General features: G+C 46.5%; 1 protein-coding gene across 7 annotated transcripts in view; it reads right to left on the minus strand.

The window, feature by feature from the left end:
• Positions 1–26,466, minus strand: part of PTPRS (protein tyrosine phosphatase receptor type S) — a 150,996-nt gene that overhangs the window by 51,120 nt on the left and 73,410 nt on the right. For all 7 annotated transcript variants that reach the window (XM_084498423.1, XM_084498421.1, XM_084498422.1 and 4 more), the window contains 2 exons: positions 20,415–20,603; positions 10,573–10,683 (listed from right to left, as the gene is read on the minus strand). In XM_084498423.1, coding sequence (XP_084354549.1) covers positions 10,573–10,683; positions 20,415–20,603 — 300 coding nt within the window. The remainder of the gene's footprint in view (positions 1–10,572; positions 10,684–20,414; positions 20,604–26,466) is intronic.

The raw sequence follows: 26,466 nt of genomic DNA on the forward strand, positions 1-26,466 counted from the left end.
AAACGAGTGGGGTCACCATGCAGACAGATCGGGGGGGGGATGGCTCCTTCTGAGTGTAACCTTCTGGAGAGGAGAGGCAGGGTGGGAAGAGGTGAGGAGGAATGGGGAGACGTAGGCCGGACAAGGTCCGGTCAGCAAACAGCATCGACAGCAACAAACAACGGCAGGTGGGATGCAAACACCGAGTTGTCATGGAAACAGAACAAGACAATTAATTCAAACCGAGGCTAATCGCAAAGAAATGAAACCGAACTGAAAGAGAACGGGGAAAAGAAAAAAAAAAAAAAAAAAAAAAAAGAAGAACAAACCAGAATTTAATAACTGAAAAGCATCATTCGATGGATGGCGGAGTGCTGAGAATCGGAGCCTGAAGGGAACAGCCTGCTGCCGTCTGCATGGCTGGGGCAGGGATGGGGAAGAGCCACTCACAAAACACAAGCTCAGGACCACGAATTCTGGCCAGGAGCCGGCCTCCTCTGCACGCCCATGTCCAGAGGGAAGCAGGGAAGAAGTTCTCCCCCCCCCGACCTCGCTGCACCCAGGGCTTAGGGTTTTAGGTCAGCTCTGTGGGATTTTAGGGCAGCGTAACCGCTCTGCTGGTTTAATGGTGGTTTTCACACTCAACTAAAAGGAAGCAGCCGGCACATCTGGGTGCCAGCTGAAGACACGGCATGTTTCTGGGAAAAAGGGGAGGATTTAAGGATTTGGGGCAGGGGTAGTGGCGGGCTGATGCGAGGACAAAAGGGGCAGCAGCTTTTCTGTCGTGCATCCTGGTTCAAAAAAAGCTACACACTGCTGTGTGCACAGATACACAGACATCCACACGCTGGTCTAAGGAGGTGAAAATAACTCCAGCGCTAGCTGGGGTTGGAGATCTCAGCGAGTCCCTCGATACATCCCTGCCAGGGCTCAGGGCTGCGACAACAGCAGTTTCTGTACCAGGAAATAGTTGTAGGGCTCGTCTCTGGATACCAGGAACCATGTCGCTGTTTATTTTAATTGCCATACCACTCTGATTTGACTGTTGACATGAGATTGCTCAAGCTGAGAATCTCTGGGTCAGCATTTAGGTCAGAGCCTAGGAAGAGAGCAGTGGTGGGAAGCAAGCTCGAAGAGCAGCTAGAGATTGAATCAAGAACGATTTCAGCTCTGGCTCCAGCTGTGTTTCGAGCACAGCAGCTGAAAAAGTGATTTTTTCCATCGAAAAATGCAGAGAAGTGAATCCTTTTATTTTGCCATCCAGCAAATTGAAGAGCCTGGGGAGGTACGAGGAAGACCTGCCCTCTCTGGAAAGGAGAAGGTGTGGTGGGGCAGCCAGGGCTCCACTTTACAGACCACTTCTCTGATGCTCTTAGCAATTTCTTACATGTCTGATCTCTTTCCCAGCACTGAGCTCTCTCTCAGGCAGGAATATCCCATTTCCAGAGCAGGGCAGATCTTTCCTCTTCCAGAGATTTGGCCTTTTTTTTTTTTTTTTTAACTAATATTCCTTTACCACCCTGCAGGAACTGCAAGGCAGATTCCTCGTGTTTCTCAAGGCACTCTGCCATGGTGCAGAATTCAGGCTGAAAACACCTCCAGTGACAACACAATGCAAAGGCTGCAAGTCACCAACACCTCCATCTGCTTCTCTCCTGTCCCTTCAGGTGCTGAGGGTGCAGCCAGGAAAGGCCTCCAGCTGCCACTGGTTGCAAGGAGCAGCTTAGCCCTGAGCTTCAGGGGTGTTTGGTTTCCATGACAGCTTTGTCCCAACTGTTTTCCAAAGCCAACCTTGCATGCATACAGACGTGCATGCTCCATGTGCATGTGCAACATCTCCTGATATACACACACAAGCAGGCACACACAAAGACACATTTTCACTGGCCAAAAAACTCTCAGGAGCTTTTTTCAAACAAGGATACAGCTCATTACTGACAGAAGCAGGCTTTAGGACTGGAGCAGGACATTTGTGATGCAGGTCAAATTACTGCAGCGCAGAGAAGCCATTTCAAAGGCACGGAAAGATTTCTTAAGCCCAGTTAGTTTCTTGTTTTATATTGTTGGGTAAGGATTATTTATATTTATATCGTTGGGTAAATATTTCACAGAGGCAAAGCTGCACCCCAAATTCTGCTTAACTTACATGAGAAACTGAACAGATCCAGAACTTTTCACTCACAAAGCCAATTGGTTTTGTTGCTGCTCATGGCTGCAGAGGGTAACCCAGCTTGTGTTCTGTGAGTGGCATTTTTGGTGCATTATTCTTTCCAGCGAAAAGGAACAAATGAACATCACTAAGGTTCCCCCCCACACCACTCGGTTGTAAAGACAGCTGGGGTCCACAAGGTGAGACACATTTGGCAAGGGACAGATTTACAGACCTGATCGGAAGAGACACTGGGAGATCCAGGGTTGACTTTTGCAACACCAGAATCCATCCTTAAAATGTGTTCCCAGGATGCTGCTAGCGAAAGAAATCTGAGGACCAAGCGACCAGCTTGTGCTGGGGAAACCCACCGGTTCCACTTTTTAAGCCCTTTCCAGATTAGCTCAGGGAGAAAAACGTTGGAGGAGAAGTGGGGAAAGGAGAATGTCCTGGACAAGAACCCATCACTTCAAACCCCGATTCACATCGAAAACCAACCAAAAGAGAAACATACTTCATATCTTAAGGAATAAATCAATTGGAAAAGGAACAAAAAAAAAAAAAAAAAGAAAAAGAAAGTGAAGTGACTGGTTGAAAGCACCAAACAAAACCAAATGGTATTAAACATTTTGACACTCAGCAAGCTGCTGCTCCAAATGAGGTGAGAAGGCGGACATTATTGGCCATTTTGGTGAGACAGGAGTCATTCCGTCTTGCTCCAAAATGAGGAGGGGTAGGGGAAAGGGTGCCAAAATAATGTGCAGCCTCTACGTTATTAGTGAAGCTTAGATTACACCTGTCCTCCCCTCCCAAAAGGTGGTCCGTCCCTGCCCCTGCGCTGTCCGTGCAGCCGCCTCTGCCTTCTCCCTCTCCCATTCCAATTCCAAGTTGATTCCACTGGGGCGAGACGCTGCTCGGCTCTGGATTTCCGACCTCCGTCCCTCCAGAGGACGAGATACTTCCCTCCTCATGCCCATCTCCTTCCTCATTTCCTTCATGGTAAATAAAAATAAGTAAGTAAATAGTTGGATAAATAAAGAATGAGACCAAGGCTTGGTTTTGGTCTAAGGAAATCCATTACCTTCCCAATCATTGTCACTTTTCCTCTTAAAAAAACACATTAGTTGGGTGACAGGCTGAACATCTCTGGTCTTTTGTAATTCTTTTTTTTGTTTGTTTGTTTTTTGTTTTCTGTTGCTTTTTACAGGATTGAATATAAAATAATTGGAACCCAATTGTTTCTCAAGAAGATCTGTAAAATTAAACACAGGCTTTGCTATTTTATTTTTTGTTATTTTAATTTGACAAGGTGTAATCTAATTTTTTCCCCTAAAACAAAGAGAACAGCGATGCAAAAGGTGTAAGAGACACAGGCAGGCAGAGATTTCGAGATCAGTACAGCACAGTGTTCCTGCAAAGTGCCCTCTATAGAGATATACATAGATATACATAGATATAGTTTTGATTTTTTTTTTTTTGGGGGGTGGCTTTTTGTATCCATTTCCATTTCCTGATACCCTTGAGAAATCCTTCTGCAGAAACACAGCAAATTGCTTTGTTTGCTTTGGTTTTTGAACTAGAATTTCAGAGCTGAGGACACCCCAAACACAGACAGGGCGCTCCCCCACCCATGGAAGTGCTGATGCAACGAGGACTGTCCCAGAGCTCGCCCTCCCCAAACTCCAGCGCCTGGAAGATGGCATCACAGGGGCAGCTGTACGAACTAGCGGCGGCTCTGCCTCCCTCCTCTTCCATTAAAGACTTTATCAACGCAGGTCTAAAAAGGTATTAAAACTCCTACGGTTTAAAATAGCAAGGATTGTTCTGACCTCGTGGCCATTTGTTAAATCTGTAGCGCAATTGGAATTATTTCCTCCTAACCTGTAAAAGGCACTGGAAGTTAAAAGAGCTTATAGCAACCGTTCCCCTCGCCTACAGAGGGACCGGCTGGGGAACCAGCGGCTCTCATTTAATGGTCAAATTACGCAGGAGCCAAACTTAACCCAGCAGCAGGCTAAGGGCTAAATTACTCGTTAAATTAGTCACATTTTAATATATTTTGAAGCTGTATTTCCTGAGGTCCTAGGCATGCTATTTCTGCATTTTCTATGGTTTTTATTTTAATTGATTGGAGCTAGTTTTGCTATTATGTGTTTATCCCTGGCCTGTTTTCATCTTCAGGCTCTCGATGAGTTGAGGTTTTCCAGACAGCCTTGAAAAAATATTTGCAATGTTCTCAGCAGGAAGGGGGCTGCGGAACCTGATTTGGGGTGAATAAGCACTGTACTTGACTCCAGCAGCAGAAGAGGCAAGGCCTAAGCAGGCACAGGGAGTGCACTGTGCTGTTTTAAATGCCTGTCGAACCATTTAAAACCCTCTGTGCTTGAAAAGAGCACGGCAACAAGAATCTCGAGCAGAGGGAAGAAGGATTATCCCTACAGCACCGCAACTGCTGCCTTTTGTAACTCCTGACAGGGCACCGCTGCGTGAAATAGGGTAAAAATTTTAATTCTGGTAAATTCAACCAAGACAATTTGTCCTGTACCAACAGCAGCGGCTCTGCATAGGTTGCTAAAGCACAGCCCACACAGCCCTACGGTGCATTGTTCCTTCTTCCTTTCCATTTGTAATCTGGAAGAGCGTGCGGAGACACTCAGTCTTTGCACAGCGCTCTATCTTGAGCCAAGCAGCTGGCTATTTGGATCGAAATAGAGCAACAGAGGTAAGAGTTTAAGGCTTTCAAAATTAAGAGGAGAGCTACAAATTGCTCCATTTCAAGGGAGCAAAACAGCTGCGGCCACAGATTTTGGCCAGGCAGCCACCCACCCTCTCTGGGGCACAGCCTGGACGCTGCACGTGTTGTCTCACTGATGCCTGTAAAAAAACCAGGCAGGTTATGAATGATCGTACCTGGTTTTATGTGTCAAAGCAGAGGGAGCATCTCAGCCCTTCTGGGCAAGACTCAAAGCCTGTTAAAAGGCCGGGAAGCTTTCCCTTGTGCCCTAGCTGAAGGAAGGCCATGTAGCTCTCTGCATGGATGCTGTACCCAGCCGTTTGCTTTCTGATTAGCCGTGAGAACTGCCAGGCTCTGAAACCAGCCTCCCCTGTATGAAGCTGCTGCCTAGCAGTGTGCACGCAGAGGCATGAAGCTCTCAAACACCATCAGTGAGGAAGATATTTCTTGCTACCCTGGACTTCAAAGCAGCCCTTTCCTGCAATCACTAAAGGGCAAGAACTTTGACAGTGTTTGTGTCCCTACGGATAGAGAGAAGCATCTATTTTTGCAAGCCAGGTACAGCTCCCACAAAATCAGCATCTCCGTCTTAAGATGTGCTGATTTGCCCGATTCATCCTTACGCTGACTGCAAGTCAAACTCGGACGATTGGCTTAGGTCAGAACCTTTCATACAGCCCGGGCTGGTGGCAGGATTCCTCTCACCTCCTGATCTGTTTTTCGGGTCTCCACGAAGATGCTTTCTGCATTTTGACCTTGGAAATTCCCTGATGGTGGACTCTCTGTTATTTTGGACTGCGGCATGATCTGATCCGTAATAACACGCAATGCAAACCCTGCGCCAATTATTTCAAGGCCATGCCTGTAACTTCCAGCAAACCAGATCACCTCTCCTAGACAGGTTTCAAGTCTGTGTTTCCTTTCCCGGTGCCATTCCAGCCTACGGTGCCTACATCCAATTTAGCTTTAGTTTATTGTTGTTGATATTATTATAGCTTTTATTGGCTCTTAAGGAAGAATTTAATCTTAAGACCTTCTCAGACCACAAGTGATTCTAGCAGCAGCAGCGCAGTTTAGGCATGTTAGAGATATTTTATAAACGATAAAATAAACAAATACAAAAATAAATGGTGTGTAAATCCCTTTTTAATTGCACCTGAATCCTGAAACTCAAACTCCTATTCATGAAGGAAAATCCTGTGATTAGTGGTGATTATCACCTTTTAGTCCTAGGCAGGAGGGAGGTGGGATGGGAACACCTCATTTCAAACACTATTCCTTCTCTCTTGCTCTTTTTAAATAGAACAAGTCTTTATTCTTTTTTCTTTAAATAGCACACTGGGATTGGGGGATGTCTTTTGGCTATTGTTGGCATTAGTCAAAGTTAGTAGAGCCACAGCTGGCCGCTTTAGAAAGACATTATCAACAGTGCAGCATTTCGGAGTGGTACCCTTGTATCTAAGGGGAGAGGGGGAGAGACTTGAAGGAGGGGGGGGGAATACCAGTACTGAGGGTCCGAGCACTGAAATCTCAGTATTTTAAGAAAAAGAGAAAGACAGACAGAAAGAAAGAGAGAGACAGAGAAAGAGAGAGACAGATACTGTGTCAATACTGCACTGGATTTCTCAAAAATCACACAGCTTTAATACCTGTACACTAGGAAAGCCACTCCTTTGGTAGATTATTGAGTAGTGAGGACTGATGGGCAGGGGGAAACGCATAAACAGGGAAAGGAAGGGCATTCAATTCTGCAAAGGGCAAAAGCACCAAGCACCAATGGTAGAACTAACACACTGCAAAAAACCCACCTGTTTACTATCCCATGTGGCTCGCCCACTCAGGATGCACACATGGGAGGCAACAGAAGCTTAATAGGGATAAACAGGGAGATGAGAAGAGGGAAAAGAGGCATTTTCAGCTAGAATGTAACTTGTCAGATTTCTTATTGCTGTTTACAATAAGGATGCAGCTGCCAGATGTGTCCCAGCAGCCTCTTTCGTGTCTACCACTGCTGCATTTCTTTTTTCAAATTCCTTTCAAAAGGAGGGCTCTACCTTATCTGGAGCTGGTATTTCTGCGATAATCACGCAGGCTGGTTTTCAAGGTGCCTGTAGGCAGGCAATAATGGTGAAATGGCAGGGAACAAAGAGGGTAAACGGGGAGAGGCAGAGCCAGGAAATCCAGCTACCCTTCTGCAGGAGGCAGCTGGCCGGCTGCCCTTCGGTTCTGACACCGCAAGGACGAGGCATCACCTCCTGCAAGGGGCTGTGCCGGGGTCTTGTCGATGAGACAGGGCACAGCCCGATGGCCGGGCTCGTTTCTCTAAAGGAAAGACAACTGCGTGTGCTTCAGGAGCACGGGAGGAAGCTTTCTGTCCTTTCACATCCTGGTCTGAAAGCAGATTAGCTCCCATACACAGTGTCTTGGGGATTAGCGTTGGGAAAGGGGCAGTTACCAGTTCTGGATGGCTTGGGCAGCTCTTCGAAGCAGGGCTCAGGGTTTTTCTCTGTGTGCAGGATGTGGAACAGCAGCCACACCTCCAAGAAATTGGCAAGTAATGAGGTGACCCAGGGTCTGCTCTGATTCTTGAACTGAAACCCTGGCTTCTTACCATCTTTTCCACTTCCCAGATCCCTCCCTCCCCTCAAAACAAAGGCTGGTCCCAAATAGCAGGGCTTCCATGGACAGGCGTTAGAGCTGTGTGACTCCTTTCCTCCTGGAGGGATTGAGGAGTTCAGTTACCACCGGGTGGGCAGGAACACTGGCTTCTCACAATGCGTTTGGAATAAACTACAGCACAGCATAACCAATCGAAACTGAAACAGGAAATCAAGAGAAAGCAAAAAACCCAACGGAACAAAAAAAAATTCAGAAAGTAAGAGTAAATCCACTTCAACTAAACCAGAATTTTCAAAAAAAAAGAAGAAAACCAAACCAAAAAAAACTATACATATTTATATACAGAAAAAATAAGTCGTAATTAATTTAAAAAAGTGGCATGCAAAGAAGATTGTTACATTCTCCTATCATGCATCAGGCCCAATGTCCAAACGGCAAGGTAACCATGACGACAAAAAAGTGCAAGAACTCAGCAACATTACCAAAGGATGCATAGAGAGGCCCACAATGCAACTCAACTCATCTCTGCGAGACCCGGGAACGGGCGGGTCTCGCTCATCTTAAAGATTTCTTGCTTTTTCTCTTTTTTTTTTTTATTTTTTTTTATTTTTTTATAAATATATATATTTTTTTTCTCTTAAGAATGTAAAAATGTGGGTAAAGAAAGTAAAAAAGAAAAAAACCACACCAACCTTCTCGTAGCTCTGAGGGATGTTAAGGGGGTTTGATGCGGAACACAATGACATGAGGAGAAGAGAAAAATAGGGGAAACACAGAGAGAGTAAAAAAAGGCCTTCTCAAGGCTGTCAGCTGCAAATTGATTGTTTTTTTTTTTTTTTTTTCTCTTAACCAAAATAAAAAGAAAGGAAAAAAAATGAAGATAGTAACGACCCTCCTTCCTGCCTTCCTAGCTTTCCCCCTCCCATCCAGCTAGGTACCTTTTAAGAACAACCAAGCTCTGTAAAGAGGTCAGACCGTGAGCAATCCTAAATCGGAATTAGCACCCGACGGGGATGCCAAGTCCAGCAAGGAGTTCTCACTTCATTACGTGCATCTGCTCTTTAAAGAAGGGGGAGCGGAGGCCGTGCCAGGCAGGGACCTGGCACCGAGGTGAGCCCCACGTGGAAATGCGCTCCCCCAGCCCGGCTCCCCCCAGCCCCGCGCCCGGCTCTGCTTGCACTAGCTCCACAACGGGACTGAATAAGGAAAAAGAAATAATTAGAAGAAGGAAAGAAAAAAACAAAAAAACAAAAAACAAAACCAAAACATTTCCTTGCAATGTTAAAACTTACAACTCCTATCCCAGGTGCTCTATAGAGACAAGCATGTTATGGGAGAAACAAGTCAATTGGAAACACGGGAGTGTTCACGACTCTTTTAAAACAAAAAACGGGAAGAAAAATGTGCATGAACTTCCCCTCCCACCAAAGCAAATCCATTTCAGACCTTTGTTACCTTTCCACGATATTAACACACAAGAAACAAGGAATTAAACAGCATGAAAAACACCCAAACCACAGGCCGAGCTTGCTTACACGGCGTTTTCTGCACTCTCTGGGCCGGCTACTGCTGGCTTTGCTTGGTAGCCCGGCCTCGGGCACGCAGGGCTAGCTCCGACAGGAGGGCTGGCTATCTATCCACCTGGAGCCGGCCCTTAGCCAGGTGGGGAGACTCGAGGGCTACAACCTTTGTCTCCAGGGTAGTTTCCGAGTGGCCAGAAAGGTAGAGGATTTATAAATCAAAGAATAATGAAAAAATCCCCACGTTTTTTCCTGTTTCTTTTTTTTTTTTTTCTTTTTCTTTTTTTTTTTTTAAATCTCAAAACGTTCCAGCTAAACTGTCTGCGAAGGATTTAGCCCTGAATTAGCATCAGATCCAGATTTACTTTCCCAGAAGAAGAATTTCAGGGTCCAAGCGACAGGGCAAATTTCAAACGCAATTTTCCAGCTGGCCACAAAAGGCTATTTAAAAATTTAGCTTGGAAACATTAAATTATTAAAAAGCCTTCTCTCCATGTGCATGTGATTTAGTGAGCGTGAGACACGAGAGAGAGAGAAAGAGAGAGAGAGAGGAGTGCACACAGGAGCATGGCTCTGCATTTGACTGCAGAGTTAACGTGAGTGTAGGTGGGAGGCGCTTCCTCTGTCGATGGGATGGAAATGGGAACAGTTCACTGGGATGTGACTTTTCTTTTTTTCCTCCCAATGGTATTTTTCTTTTTTTTTAACAAAAAAAAAAAGCGAGAAGGACCAGCCCTGCTCTCTCATTACCAAAAGGGTTTTGCTGTGGAAAGATATTAAACCAAAGCTACACACAAAATGTTACAGGTCAGAGAGATTAAAATAAGAGAACAAAGAAAGCAGAAAGGCAATTGCCCACTGGGTGGGAGAACATCAAGGGGGCATTAAGCAGAAGCCAATCCCCCTGTCATCTGTTCCCGGTGCTAAAAGGGCAAAGGAATCTGTCACTGATGGCAGAGATGTCTGCTGGCCATCCCCAGCTTTCTGCGAGTCTCTGCCCATGGCCAGTGTTCATGCCCGAGGAACCAGCGACAAATTACTGCTGGCAAAGGGAAAATCAGCTGGGACACAAGCAAGAAGTGAGAACGCACCCTCCTGTTGTGATCTGGGAAGATCCAGGGGAGAAAGAGTTCCGTGGAGGGGGCTGAGAGGATCCTCCCCTCCTCTCACACCCACACCAGCAGAACTGGGACCTTCCCACTTCCAGAGAGCGGGGATCCTTTGTGAGGAAGGGGACTACGGCCTCTTGGCAGCCAAAGCTGTTCATTCTTCTCTGGGCCCTGCAGACTGATGGTGGCAGACACTCGGGCACACTGTTTTGGGCCACACTTGACTTTCCTGAGGGTGGCACAGCCTCGTGCTGCTGCCCTGCAGCTCTGGCGTGCAATGGTGAGAGGTCAGGGTGTGCCAGGATCCCCCTGCAAGCTCCGTAGTGCACCGTAAGGATCCAACCAAGAACCACCAGTGCTTCCCCTGTGCTCAGGGACGGGCTCGAATCAAACAGCTGGGGACAAAGGAAGGCCACGGGGAGGGAGATATTTGCCAGCGTTGTGAGCCGATGCGCTCCCTACCTCTCACGTAAAGATTAGCAGGTGAGGAGTAGCGCACTCCGGCGCTGTTGCTGGCGACGCATTCGTACTTCCCCTGGTCCGTCTCCTCGCTGCTCTCAATCTGCAGGCCACCTGCGAGGAGAGAAGACCGCAGCAAACACAGTCATCACCACTCTGTTTTGTTTTAGGAAGGAGCAGTAGTGTCAACATCTTGCCTTCTCCTTTCCCTCGGGTGAATACCTACTGGAAGGCTGCCTGGGGGTCTTGGGGATCTGGAATTAAGGAGCCCTCCCAACATCATCTAATGCCTGTGCTCAGTGTTACGGCTGGACACGGAGCCACCAGGAAGAGAAAATCCAGTCCCCGCCTCTATACTAAGTGCCTCTCTCTGTACTGAAATAATCAGCAGAATTAACCAACTTTTGTGACGTCTGCAATGCAGATATCCTGCACCAGAACTCATGAAATCAACTTCAATAATCCATATCACTGTGATCCCCAGAAATCTATCACAGGGCAGTCAACTTCCCATTACTCCAGCTGAAGCAGTGACCATAGAGGTGAAAGGATTTGTCACCCGCTGCCCAGGAACCCTGAAGAATTCTTATCAGTGCTGGCTTTGTTTTGTACCTAAATACCTGATTCTGAGCAATCCCACAGGAGATAATAGTGTGAAAATCACGTTACTGCTAGTGAATATTTCCAAGAGAAAAAAACTGTAAACACTGCGCTGGATTTCCTGAATTGCATGTGTGGTTTTACACCAACTGGGCCAAAAGGATGAAGTTTTTTCTTAAACCCATACATTATTGGAGTTCACAAGAATGTATTCAGAGCCATCCTAAACACCCCTGTACGCAGATATGCAGATATGCTGCATGTAACTACATGGAAGAAAATTGTCTCATTTACCTCAAAAGGCTTCGCTCCTGCAAAACTTCAGTTAAAATGCATACTACATAAATAATTCAACAGGCTATCAAATGCTTTATGCATTATGAGTATTATGAGTACATGATTATACTACAGATATGGACAGACCTCACATGTGCTAAGACTTTTAACTGCTATCCGTGGAAAAAAAAAACAACCCTAAATATAAAAACCAAACAATTCCAGCTCAGTGTAATATTATTGATAAAATCTTAAGCGAGAAAAGTGCAAATGATATCATTGTTGGTTACAGATACAGCCTCTTCAGGAAGGAAAACCAACGTGTTCGCATGAGGAGGACAAGGAGCTCGTGTTCCTCTGTGTGTGCATGGGTGAAAAAGGATGTTGCGTGGGAAGACGTGAGGCTGTGAAAGTATTTATGACAGGGATGGGGTGTGAAAGTGCAACTCCCACCAGGATCCACTGTGTCTGGTAGCTCCCAAAGGCAGGACAGATAGAATTAAAACAAAAAACAACCCCCCAAAAAACAAACCACTGAAGCAAACTAAACTATTTTCTAAAGAATCTGCGGGTGTTTCAGTATAACAAAAGGAGTCGGAAACCAAATGGTGTGAGGCTTCACATTGAGACATCAGCTGAGCATATTTCATACTGAATTAAAGCTCGAGCATGCTCTGTCATCTCAAAGCTCCACTTGGGTGGACAGCTGGACAGGGACTTCTATAAATTTCTTTTATTTGGACAAATCTGTGACTTGCTTTGACTGGTTCCAGACAAATCTTCCGCATCACTCATGAGCGTTGCTTGTCTGGGTGTACACAGGGGGAGACTGAGCCACACTCCAGAGCAGGACCAGGACATGAAGTGCAGGCAAGCAGCTACACCAGGGGAATGAGGACTCACCCCTTTCGCCTTGACCACTGCAGCTTTGCTGGTGAATGCAATGGTGGAAATTATACTGTAGAGAGTCCAGTGAGTTTTCAGCACTTGCCAGGAGCCAATAGAGATGATGAGTGAAAAAATAAATACCTCACCTACTGCACCTCCTACTGCTTTTACCAACAGAGAATTAAGGACTTTAACATTTGACAGTGTAGGTAAAGCCTAAGCAGGGTTCCCCAAGGTGCACGCACCCAATTCTTGCTGAATTTCAATGACACCTTGAGGTCTAACATCTTTTTGGCTCTGTTAAAGAAACAGTGCAGAAGCTACTTACCATGGGTATCCTTCCCAGAAAAACCTACAAGTAAGAGAGCGGAAAGGGGAAGGTGGCTCTGAAGCCAGACACATGAGTACACACAGATAGGGAGTGCTGAAGATCTGCCTGAGCAAAGGACTGGAAAACTTTCACCACAATCGATGGCTCAGGAGCACTTTGCACCAATCAAGAGAAGGCCCTAAGTATTTACCAAGCTTCGATAGCATTTAATGCCCAAGATAAACTTCAGTCCTTTGCAGTCCTGGAGAGATTAGCTCTTAAAACTGCCATAAATCTGAGGCAGCACAGCCTGAGATGTCATTAGAATAACAGTATCAATATTACCAAGTGCACCCAGCAAACAGAAACAGACATTATAACCATATATAAAATAAAGACAGGTATAAAAAAAGAAATAAATATCCAGAGGTGAAGCAGGACAAGAGAACATAACAACAACAAGAATCTGGATTGAGCACAGGTCAATGAAACAGGAACTGAGTGGAGAGAAGTGTTTGGAGAGTGGGTGAGTGAGCGAGCTGGGGGTGTCTTACCTCGGATCGGTGTACCTTCTGCAAAGAAAACAAAGAAAAGAAGTGAAAAGACTGTAAAACCCCAAACACCTGGATTGCCTGTGGGAAAAGGACCTGAGTCAAGGAAGACAGTTCCCAGTAGGAAACTTCCTGTACTGTCTCATCGTGAATTGCAGGGACAGACTGAAGAGGGTTCGGGGTACTTAAGGTGGGGATGCCCTTCAAAAAGCAGTCCAATTCTGCTGGCTCTTTACAGAACCTCCATGGCACTTGGCTTGAAAACTCTTCCGACTGGCTCCATTTTGTTGTTAAGAATGGAAAGAACACCTTCGAGCTCTCAACTAACATTACTGTTTGCTTTAGGATGAACCTGCACTTGTCTTCATCACCCTGGGGGGCAAGGGTCTGCATTATGATGATGATAGCCAAGACAGGGAAAGGACATCCAGGTACCTTGCATCACATTTAGAGTTGCAGGTCTGATCCCAGCTCTGCCAGTGAATTCCCAGTTCCAAACTTAAGCTTTTGGCACAGATGTGGGAGGAATTCAATGCATGTCCTTAGCAGGACCTTCAGTTATCCTTTAATGGCTCTGCACGGCACAGAGATTGAAGCCAGATGCTCTGCATTAAATAAGGTTGTGGAAGGGGTACCTTGTGCTACTGCTCTAGAAGCCTCCCTAATGCCAGTGCAGGAGAGGGGTGCTTTTTTGAGAGAGAAGAGTCCTGCTATGCTTGCCTGTTGACTGCATCCCTTGGGTTATTTTAATTCAAACCCCCTCCAGTTGTCTTTAGTGCCTGACATGAGTTTTCTGCCCTGGCAGGTCTCACAGATGAGAGGAGGTGACATTGTGGCTGCTGACCCCAGTCAGTGGTAAAACCAGTCCCCCCGTTTGACCTCTCGAGGTTGAAACCATCTTCCTTTGAAAACCCGGCAGGTCCTTTTGCTCACAGTGGCATTCACACTTGTCACACAGCTAATTAAAAAAGGGGGGTTGATTTTTTTTTTTTTTTTTTTTTTTTTTTTTTACCCCAATCCTGAGAACAGGGCAGATTCCGCAATTCCAAACATCGCCTCTGACTAGGGAGAAGTGCAAGGGCTTCTCTGTGACGGCAACAGCGCCGTCATTCTGCAGCACCTCCTAGCCAAGGCTTGTAAGTGCGTTACATGACAAATATCAGCCCACACACTCTCCTCTCCCCTAGTGAGGTACAGCAGTATTATTTCCCTCACTTTGCACATGGGAAAACCGAGGCAGAGGTGAAGCAACTTGCTCATGGTCACAGAGGGAAGCCTGTGGCAGAGGCAGGGACAGGAGCCAAAGCCTCCTGTGTCCATCTTCTGCCTTCAGCACAGCCCTTCCCTTCTCCTTCAGCCCTGCTCATCCTTCTTGTGCTGCGGTTCAATCCTCCATTTTCAGGATAGAAGGTAAAAATATATAGGTATTGATTACAGTACACCTCTATTTTTCACAGGAGATGAGGGAAGAGAGGCGTTACAGTGTTAGGATATTAGATTCTAGTTATACTCAGCTTCTAGTTAAAAGGTTAGGTTATTTGATAGAAAAAGTTAGCATCTAGTTAGGGTTAGGAACTAGCTAAGGTTAATAAAGCAGGCTGGTTAGCTATCAGGACAAAGGTTGGAGAGACAGCGTTTGAAAGAGAAAGAGGTGGGGGAGCGTGTACTTGGGCAGATCTCCACACAGGAGACGGCAGGAAGGTTGTGAAAAGCGAGAGAGAGACAAAGCAGCAAAGGGTTATAGATCAACTCAGTGGAAATAAAAACAGCCTCCAATACATCCTTCTGTCTCAAAACTGGAGCGAAAATCTGCCATCTGTGGCACAAATCTCGAACAAAGCTAATGAGGAGAGGGCAGAGGAGGGGAAGGGCCCCAACATCACCCACCGCTAGAAGGCTTCACAGGCCGTGCTAGGCCTGGCAGTTCCTGCAAGGGCTCACTATAATAGACAGGAGAAACACACCGGAGCTACAGGAGATACAATGGCAGCTGTTGCCTCCTTGTGTTAACGTGATTGTAGGTTACTTAGTCCCTGCTCCCTCTAAGCATCGGCGTTGCCCCTGGAAATTGGCTGTCAGCAGCTCTTAGAGAGCAAGGCAAGCCAAGCAATGCCTCCTCGATGCTTCCAGTTCTAACTCTGGCGTACGGGACACAGAGGTGAGGAGCAAAATGTGCTTTACGAGGTGGCCCACACCTGGGACAGAAGGGACAATTTGAACCAAAACGAGATCCAGTGACTTGTAAGGCGAGAACAGCAGTCTGCATGGCGGCAGGGACACAGATGGTAGATTTTCACTGCTGGAGTTTCACATCTAACCAGCTTCATATTCAATTTAGGGGGAGCAGGCTGGTGCTAGAGGAGGATCAGAAACACATTAATATATTCTGAATAATTCTGAGAGCTCCCGGAGGTTTGATTAGGGCTGAGGGAGGCATCTGTGCTCAGGAGCTGGCTTGCCTGCTGTTCTAACGGCTCATGAGCAAATTCAGGAGGCTGACCACTGCTCACGGCACAGAAAACTAAAGGAGGAAGAGTTCATGTGAATGCTGGACCTTCCAAGTGGAAAGCTGGTTTTGCAATCTATTTGTATTGCCTTCCACAACTGCCCACAAACAGGATATCTGCTTGTTTAGGGCAAAAATAAGGAAAAAAAAAAAAAATGCAGGAGCCCAGATGGCCAGCCCAGTGGCAACAGGGGCAACAACAGGGGCAAGAGGCACCCAACCCCATACAGCACTTGCCTCTGGATTATGAAGGGCCAGGATGGTGCCAGGCAGAGTGCCCCATGCAGGTGTCCCCCAGTGCCAGAGAGGACGGGATCTGCTCTTTCACCATCCCTTCCTCTGACTCTTCCCACCCAGCAAGCTGCCTACGGATTCTCCAAGCCTCGAAAACAGGGAGAGGAGGAAAGTCACCATTGCCATGGCAATGACAGAAAACACATCCCCACCTTCTGTCAGGCCACGTGTGCGAACATGTGTGTGCTATGCTCCTCTCCTGAGGGCTGGAGAGAGCTTTCTATTCTAAACAAGCAAGCAATCATCAAGGGTCTTCTGCAATTTTAAAATGCCGGATCCTGGCTGACAGCTGCAATTGCTACAGCTCTAATAACAAAAGGGGACTTGGCACAAGGAGGAAATGTGACGTGAGCTCTGCAGACAGGCTCCTGGCTTCTCGAGGGACAGGGATGATGTGGAGGGGGGGCTTTTCCTTTGCTCAACTCTTTCCAATAGCCAATGACCTGTGATTAACAGCTTCAATTTGACGATGCTGCACCCCCACCTCTCCCTTCTGAAAACGCCAATAACCCCGTTAGATGTGAAACTCCAGGACCTCCTGCAGGTGTGAACACAATTATCACAGTTCCAGGGTACAAGCTATTGTGTATTTGGGGAATTCCAGGACAACTGTTGCTAAGTTACAAAAAAAAATCTATCCAATGTTAGGAGGTTCATATTTAGCTGTTATCTCTTTATACAGATATATTAATTAGGATGATTATTATTCTTTTTGTAGCCTGCAATACCCCTGCAGAAATTCATTAAGAGGGCAGAAGATCCCTACTGAAAGAGTTAGTAGAAGAAATGCACAGCATGCCTCTCAGAAAGCTGTTACAAAGGAATTAGTTTAAAGGTAAGGGTTACAAATCTGGACATTAGCAGGTTTGGGGTTTTTTGTTTAGCTTTTTTTTTTTTAATTGAACAAACTTACCAAAGGTCTCTGAGTGTAAAAAATAGTGAAAAAAGACAAAAAAGAAAAAATTAAGTTTGTTATAGCCAGTTATTTAGAAAGCAGAAGACAACACACAAGACACAAAAGGTTTTAGTGTTTCTATGATGTAAGAAGTCAGCTTCAGGCTGTCTCCCATTTCCCCCCTAGGTGGCACGGCTGAGCAAAGGACATTGGCTTCTACTCAAAATACCCTGAGATTGCTCGTGTTGGTGTTAAGCAGAAATATCCATTTGTTGTCCACCACCAAGACCACTTCAGCTCTTAGATAACCTGGGTTTCTAAGGTTGAGATGTTCATGTAAGTCTAAGGAAAATGGGAGGCTAGACAGAGTTGTTTTTTTTTTTTTTTCTCATTCTTCTTTGATTGACAATTAAACTTTTCGTGCAGCCAAAAGCCTCAAATATTAAAAGGCTTCCAGCTGCTTGGAAAGAGTATCTGGAGATAGAGAGAAAAAGGAATGTGGATAGAGAAAAAAGGCGCTATGGTTAATGACATCACCAGTTTCTCAGTTATACTGAAGACCCTTAACACAAATGGGTCCACAGCATGATGTAAATATAATGACCATGCTCTCAGAGGTCCATTTATATTGCCAGCGAAACATTTAGTTGTTTTAATATAAATGAGAACTAAACCTGGACATGGACACCCAATTTTGCAGAGCTCTGTGTATGACATTTCACTTGTACATTTAATGAGCTAATTTGCATGTTTGCCACTAACTCATACATCAATATAAGTTCAGTTATTAACACCCTCCCTGGTTCTTAACAGCCTCTGTAATAAAGCAGCATGGATGCTGTCCTGATGGCTTCCTCTCCAGGGCAGAACCTGGGTGACTCTCCTGTCCTGCTGCTCCGTCACCTGCCCCTGAAGCGCTCCCCATCTGGGAGCAAGGAGCAGCCAAGCCTTCAGAGCTTCAAACACCGTTGCTGGTTTCTACACTAAATCTGCTAGTGCAAAGTGTTGAGGTTGTGATTTAGTACCAGGGGCACTCCTCCTCCCTGCACTCCTATTCACACAGGGCTCGTCAACCACCCGTTAGTTGGCTCTAATTGTTAATCCCCAAGAAGCTGGGCTGGAGTCATCCTGGTGACCTGTGTGTGAAAGACACTGAAGCTCATTAGCAGTGTCCTGAAACATCCAATACCCTAACGTGTGCTAGTGCTACGCTTCTGGAAGCAAAGTTTGCTTTCTGGAAAGGTAAATGCATTCAATTAAGTTCTGACATTAGCAGCATCAGCAGCACTCAAACAGGCACCGCCTTGCACGTCACACCCACGTTACAAACACACACTTCCATCTCCTTTCCCTAAGTCTTAAAAAACTGCTTTCCACTGACAAAAATGCTAATGAAGTATGGATGACCTCAATGTTAATGTTTTCCACTTTCATAGGCCTCTGCATCATAGAACATACAGGTTTTGAAAGGCCATAAAAGTAGATGAAATAGGAGGAGAAATCAGAAGTCCTGAATTTCAGCCCTCTGCCGTGACCAGGAGTCTGTGCACTCCCTTTCACAGAAGCCACAGGTATCTGCCCCAAAGGACAACAGGGATGCTTCAGGCTTCCACCAGTTTACTAATTCAGAGATACTGTAAATAAGATTAATTCTCAGCAGGTATATTCAGATTTATCAGAAAGGTCAAGGGTTCACTCTGAGGCTAACCAATTCACTGGAATAAAAATGCAGCACTCAGGTGGCTTTAAGGAAAACATCAGATCAAATCCAGTTAAGGAATATAAAGGCATTCTAGCAAGATGATAAATGTATTAAAAATAATCTGCCTGTGCATTACTCACACTTCAGATCATGGTCATAGAGCATGATATAATTCTAGTTTACCTCTCATTATTTATGCTGAGTGATTTTTTTATTTGCATTTGACTCAGCTGTTACAATAAAACAGGGAGGTCAATCTCATCTGTGTTTGTGGGACTCAACAATCCATTCTAATTCTAACAAAGCAGCTTAAGTATCTGCTTGTAAGTTTGCTTCACTGAATAAAGAAGCAGGTTTATAAAAGCTACACTGAACTGGAAATAAACGGAGCCTTTACCACTGGTGGCCCACAGAACTAAAAATCTTTATATAGATTCTTTGCTAAACAGGTCTAGAGACAGACCGGGTGGTTAAGTCCTCTGATGTTCAGACCCAGCACTACAGTACTCAGAACTCCTGAATTTCTTTGGAGCCAGCAGAGGTCTGGGCAGAACTATTTGGCTACCACTCGACTGGCTGACTTGCAAAATGTCTAACTCGAGCAGAGCAGTACCAGCTGCTTCTCTGAAGCCTCTGCTCTCCCTTTGCCTACAACAGTGACATTCCTTTGCCCCCAAAGAACAACAAAGCAATCAAAAAAACCCTTGCAAGTGCTCTATCTCTCTTGGCCAAAGGAGCGTTCTGAGTAGTTGAAGAGATGCTAGGACTTGCTAGGTCCAACCACACAGGCACGTTTTCTTTAGGCTGGGTTAAAGCAGTCAGTCCAAGAAGTACTTGAAAAGGATTATGTCTTGGGTTCGTTTTTGTCAAAAAGCAAAACTGCCACAGCTTGTTTCATATTTGCATATTTTCAGAGAGATACTCTTTTTTTTTAAGTTGAGAAATGAAAGTGTTTTATCAGTAGCATTCAAAAATAAATACACCTGTGCCCTCCTCGCATGCACACACACATTCACACTGTGAACTAGGATATTTAACAAGTACACAAACAGCTCCTGGAAGATGAATATTAAGAGATGTCACGTTGACACACACAAAAAGCAACAAACATAAAACAAACAAAAGAGACAGATGGACAAGCAGATGGGGAAAGACAGAGAACTGACAAGAGCCACGGAGCTGGGGTACATCTGTTCATGGAGATCCACTCCATGGGCACTGCCACTGAGCACCGAGGGGTCACTCGAGAATGCTCACAACTGCTCTCCAGCAATGGCTGCAGGGACTCGATGCCAGAGAGATCCTGCAAGAGCTGCTCTTCAACACCAGCTTGACAGGCTCAATTTACACCAACAGGATCCTGCTTCGACAGTAAGAGGCTGCCTCAGCTGTGGACCTTGTACCAGGTACATGTGGGCTACAGTGCTGTCTGCTGTAGAGGTTCTTTTTCTTCCTTACCCAGGTCTTGGGCTGAGGAGGAAACACTCAGCTCCTGCCCAATCCCCAATTCCCCCTGAGCTCGAACAGCATCATTAGGAGGCAAGTGGACTGGTTACAGTGTCTCCTGCCCAGAAACCAGCTTCCCTGCTGTGATTTATGCCAACTACACAGCAGGGAAGGGCAGGAGGATGGGATGGAGGGAAAAAAACGCTCCAACCACTCCCTGGATAAGAACAGTCCTAAAACTGAAGAAAAGCTAATGCCTCTATGCAAAGCAGTGGGGCCCACGTCTACAGGTCCCCCCTCTGTTTCAGGAACCTCTGAGCATTCTCTTCACAGCTGTATCTGGGTCTTGATCTTCAAGCCTCGCACGGAGACCTTACCTGATCGCAGCTGTTTTATTCTCCCATTGCTTGCGCTGGGGTCGACGGGCAGGAAATCTTTGAACCAAGTGATCTCGGGGTCTGGGTTCCCGCTGGCCGCACAGAGCATTGTGGCTGTTCGCGTCCGCTCCACCACTTTCAGCTGGGGCCCCATGTCGATGTTGGGGAACCCAGGAGGTAACTGGTCCTCTGGTGGGAGAGAGCAAATGAAGAGTGGTTACACACACAGCAGGGACACGGCAGCTGAAATTCAACGGAAAACCCTGAGAAAACCACCAGGCAGATGCGCTGCCCAGTACCCCGAGCAACACAACTTAAAAGAAGGCTCCTGCAAATGGTCCATGGACGACTCGTGGAAACACATCATGCAGCAAAACTTCCTCACTTGTCCATTACGTTTGACTATCCGAACGTCCCACAGGAAAATTTTACAGTTAACTATGATGAATTATTCAAAAAAGCTTTGGGGCATGGCTACAGCCACCTCAAAGCTTCTCCAGGTCTCGCACCGAGTCCCTCTGTCAGGCAGGTGAGTGCATTTATTGGTTTTACAGCAGGAGCTGTGCACACACGTGGCAAAGATCTCCGTACTGCAGGGGATGGCACACGCAGTCACATCAGAAAGGAGCGATTCCTCTTCCCCCTCCAAACCCCATGGTACAAAACACGCTGCACCAGAGGAACAATGAAAGTGACTGCGTGAAAAGGAATGTCAAAGGCGCAGTGGAAACTAGGAGGGAGAGGAGAGGAAAATATCATCCAGCTGCAGGCACCAGGGGGGACATACCACGACAGTCAGCCAGGCGCTGGCAGACAGGGTGTGATTTTCAGATTTATTAGCAGCGTGCTGCTGCCCTAGAAGAAGAGGGATGTGGCACCAGCACCTAGAAGACAGGCTCAGGAGAGCTTCCTGCTTCCTCTGCCTTGCCTTTGCCTTCACTAATGAGGGCGAGGAGGGCAATCCGAACTGATGTTGACTAATTTGTGGTAACTAATACAAAACCCCAGCGCGTCCCCCATAATCTTTGGCGTGACCTCCTCCATCACGTGGAAGAGCCCTGGCCTACGCTGGCTGCTACAGCTCAGGAACATGACATTTCTTCCTACAGCAAATCTGCCTTTGAGGGAGGATGTGGGCACCAGGCAGAGAGTTTACGGGGATTCTCTGTCATTACAAATGAGGCGCGTTAAGGAATCACAGCCTGGGGATGCCACAGCATCAAATCCAGCCCAAAAGCAGCTGAGACAACAGAAGGGAAATAACACAGAAAGCATTTGGGCTTTAAAAAGGTGGGATTTTATAAAAAGCAGAGGGCACCACCAGCCCTGCACTGAAACCAACAGGAGCTCTCGTGATGGCGGCAGGGATGGGATGGAAACTCCGTCCCGATGCTCAGGCTGGGAATCCTCCCTGCCACCTGCGAACATGAGAGCTCATTTCCTGCTACTGGCACACTGCACATCAGGAGTGATGGAGCCAAACTACCTACGGCTGAGCCCAGAGATGGTGCAACAAAAGAGAAACCCGGTGGCCTCGCTGTGGTGGGTGTCTTTTGCTGTAGCAGCAAAGCAGAATTGCCAGATCCCTGTACTGTTGTACATGAGCTCTGAACACACGTGGTATGGGGTCAGTGTTACGCCACTGCTGTGCCTCTCACTCAGCTTCTGGAAAGCTATGAAGAGCATGAAGGCACAGCCAGAGGTTTGTGTGGTGCCCTGATACCCCAGGCCACGAAATTCTTGTCTAATACCATTATTAGCACTGCACAGCTACTGCGGAGGAGAAAAGGCTTCTAAATGCCTCAATTGTGTGTTTAAAATTGGGCATTGTTTCCTTCTTCGGACCATTGTTGGAGAGTTATAAAGCATCTATTATGAGTCACTGGAGAGTGAAATGTACTAACCACACCTCTCCTCATATATCAAAGGAATCTGACCACAAACAGCAACACGTACGGTCTTAGAACTGCTGAAGAAACGCAGATTTCCTAGTATGGCCAAACTTACAGCTGTATAAAGGGGCAGTCATTTCAGTGCATCTGTAAATGCCTCTAAACCCAGGTATTGCATTCGAAATAAAAAGACAAATGTCTTTAACAAGGGACTGAAGCAAAGCTTTGAGATCTCGTTTTCACCAGGCTGTGCTTGGGCATCGCAGGAGTCTCCAGCTCCTGCTCTTGCAGATCCTGCGTGCTGCAAAACCCCAGCCCCCACCAGAGTGAGCTCAGGACAGAAGGGCCCTGGGAATTGCTTTGCCTTTGCACAGCTTTCAGCCAGGCTTTTAACGTCTTCTCTTCCCTTCTCCTATTTAACCAGGCGGTGGTGTGTTGTTAAGGAGCCGGGGAGCTGCTGCCGCATTGGCTGCAGATGACATCATTATTGATTACCGCTTTTATCCTGCTCCCTGGTGATGCTCCTCCACCTGGCTCAGACCCGCGCCCGTTAATTTCACGAGCCAATTAATCCACCGAGAGGACAGCCCTCCCGACTGCCAGGGTGCGTGTGTTTGTGTGTGCGCACGTGTGTGCGTGTATGTGCATGCGTGTTGGGGGGAGGCTCGCTGCAACCGTTATTACCGAGTGTTTCTAATTAAACAAAAATGTTAATCTTGCAGCACATTGTGCAGAATTCCTCTGAGTTTAATTAAAACAACTGCGACTAGAGGCGTGATCAGATTTGAGGATCAGATCAGCAGAGGAAGCATCTCCGAACATCGCATATTGCACTGATTCAAGGGCTCAGATTTCCTTCCTGCCAGGAAAGTGAAGCTGGCTTCATCCCCTAACAATTGGATTCCCTATAATAATGCAATTACAGTCTCAACTCAATCCCCACAAGACATGCACACACATGCCCTGCCACCCTCCCCCTCAATCCCTAAAAGCTAGCCCAAACCTGTTACCAAATAAATAAATAAGGAACGGTTCGGGTTGTGAATTCTCTTTCTGAAAGCAGCCCAGGCAACTGGCTAGAACAAAAGAAGCAAGATGCGAGCTGAAGATGCTTTGAGGGCACATCTGGCCTGCTGCTGCAAATCACACTGGCTTACGTAGGCAAATGTTTTCACGTGCTGCACTTACCGTATTGCCAGAGCCTCCAAAACACCTCACTCGTACCTGCTCTTAGCCTGAGAAGCGTGAGGGCCTCCCTTAAGGAAAAGCAGATAAATTACCTCAAGGCCACTGAACAAAGAGTGAGAAAGAGTAGGGGAGGAGAGATGGAGGGAGGCAGGGAGAGAAGAGGAGAGCACTTCAGCTCTCATTTATAATAAATCCTGCTGGAGGACGCATGTGCTGACACACACACATGTTCGTACGGAGAAAGCAAAGGTTGCCAGCTACAGCAGAAGGAGACACCGGTACCTGGCACCTCTTTGTCACTCTGGAAGGTGGCACCTCTGTGTTTAGATAATTAGCTGCGCTGGCAATGAGGATGATGAGGAACGATAAGGCGGGTGTTGCTGCTGCTCTTTTTCCCGCAGGGTGTGCAGAGTTGTTTAATAATTTAGAAGAGAATGAGGGCGTGAGCATGTACAGACGCGCTACGTGCTGAATGCAGAAAGGTACAGTGAGGATGTTGCTGAAGAGAAGAGGAGGAGGAATTTTGTGCTCTTTGGAGATACAAAGTGCAGCTCACGGACACTGGCTGGTCTCTGATCGCTCGACTGCTCTCACTTCAAGCTGGAAGAGCCAAGAACGCAGAGACGAAGCAGCTGGAGCGACATTAATTTTAAGCAGCATTGGGATCAAAATCCAGCACTCCTAAACCTTATTCCTGTTTTTCCCTGAAGTTAATGAGCTCTTTACAGCTACCCCCTCCCCAACAGGTATCCCTGCATTATGCATTTTGTAAAATTACATCAACAAGTTCTAGCCATCAATATGTATGTCCCCATGTCTTAGATAACTGCTATTACACAGCTAAAGACGAATTTAATACATGCCAGGATATGTAATGCGTGCTTTGTTTGTTGATTCCATGTATTATGATTGAGAGTTCTGCTATGAAAATAACTAAATAGCCTAACAATGTTATTAAATATTTGCTGGTCTATAGAGACTTCGATATGCATGTTGGCTCCTGTAGCAGTGCAGGTAATTCACTGCCTTCCCTACAGCGTGCCCCCCTGTACACTCCTTATAAAGGCATCTGAGTTAAAATTGGTCTGACATTATTCATAAAGTACAGGACTAATCTGCTCGCTACTTGGCCTTATCTTCAGGTCATTACAAGAACAGAAAAACAAGTCAAATTTGAAGCAAGCCTGCCAAGAGCTTTTCAAGTGGCAAGGTAACATTTCAGAGAGGCCAGCTTCGCCTTAAGATGTGCTCCCGTGGGACTCGCTGCTTTCTGCTGAGCCTCTCCAACTGATTTTTGTTTATTTTTGCTGATAAAAAGCCAGCAATTACAAAAAGCAACAAAACAGCAGAGTCTTGCTAGAACGTTACACAAGCCCACACCAGATGTCTTCTCTGAGTAGGAAACGTGTGAGGAACATTTCAGGCCAGGACTGGTAGAGAAATGAACACTTCATAAAAAAGCTACAGGGAATCACTCAAAAAAGTTCTGAATATCCGTCCCCAGCAGCCTGCATCACACACTGGTAATAACCACCGCAGCCCTTACATGTCTAATAGCCAGTTTTCCTCAATTTTCCAGAGTGCAGTAATCCTCAGGAACAGATAGGATCGGCCAGTGTGCAGCAAGCTATCAGGGCACAGCGAATTTTCTTCCATTACGTTTATCTGGACCAAGCACTGGTTTTTATGGGATCAGTGTACAATTCATGTCGCATTTACTAACAGCTCACAAAGGGTAACCCCCGTGGAACTCTATCAGCTTCGATAAAGCAAAGGGCCAAGCCCTGCCTGGCCCCTGCTCCAAATCCAGCAGCAGAGGCAGTGCAGGCAGAGGGTTGCAGCAAGGCTCCCCTGTGCTCGCAGCACAGGACAGTCCTCTGCAGCACGAGAATCTCTCTCTCAGGCCACCAGAAAGGAGGGAAACTCTCATGTCTACATAGGAAGCAATAATAATAATAAAAAAAGTAAATTACGTAAATCTTTCCTGGGAGTGTGGAGCTTAAGAGAAACAATCCCAAGTGGGAGCTGGGGTGCCTGTGCCAACCAGCTTCCTTTCTGCTAAGTTATTACGAAAAATGACAGCAGCTGGGGTCAACAATAACTGGAAAATGCTTCCCCAAACCACTTTCTTTCCTCTTCTTTGGGCTCTGCAGGAACCAGGTCTGCAGGAGCTGTGTCCAGCTGTGGGGAGCGCAGCAAGTCTCCGCAGCCCTATCAAAACTCAGATCCCTTGAGAACCAGAACAGGATGGACAACGAAGCCAGCAGAGCTGCTGCTAAGAGCCTGCGAGTTGAATGGTGTCCATCACAAGCTCAGCTTCCCAGAAGCTCCCAAAGGTTTTCCTCTCCTGCAGCTTCCTGTTTTTAAGTGAATGCACGTGGACTTCTACCAGGGTCCGATCCAGGAGCAGCCTTGTGGATAACCGGAGAGGGGTTTACTCCCAGTCCCTTCAGCAGCTGCATCTAGGAGGGAAGAATGCATTTTTTTCTCTTCTGTTCATCAGACTGCTTGCACTGGCATTGAGGAAATCCCGTAACTGTTCATACAGGCGTACTACATGAAGGTCCACACACTAACTGAGTACAACAGCACAGCCACAGGCTGTAGAATTAGACCAAACCCCAATCTGCAGAGTTTGTAACAGCTGGAGCCCAGGTTTCCACACTCCAAAACACGTCAAGGTGGCAGCTTCTGCAAATGACAGCTCACATTCATCTCCAAGCTGTGCAGCAGCCCCCATCTTTATGCTAAGCATTAGCTCTGAAAGTGAGAGAAGACAGAAAAGAGGAGGAGGCATTGCATGGAAAGATGGAGAAAAGACAAACAGGAGAGTGGGTGAATGCAGGAGCAGGGAGGGAAAAGAGAGGAAGAGATGCCAGCGGACTAAATTGTTATTGTGGGGATTAGTGGACTTGTGCTTGGCCCTTTTAACTTTCCCAGCACTTAAAAAGGAGCATAAAGAGGAGAAAATA

This window comes from Aythya ferina, assembly GCF_964211825.1.
Source record: "Aythya ferina genome assembly, chromosome: 26".
Classification (NCBI taxonomy): Eukaryota; Metazoa; Chordata; class Aves; order Anseriformes; family Anatidae; genus Aythya; species Aythya ferina.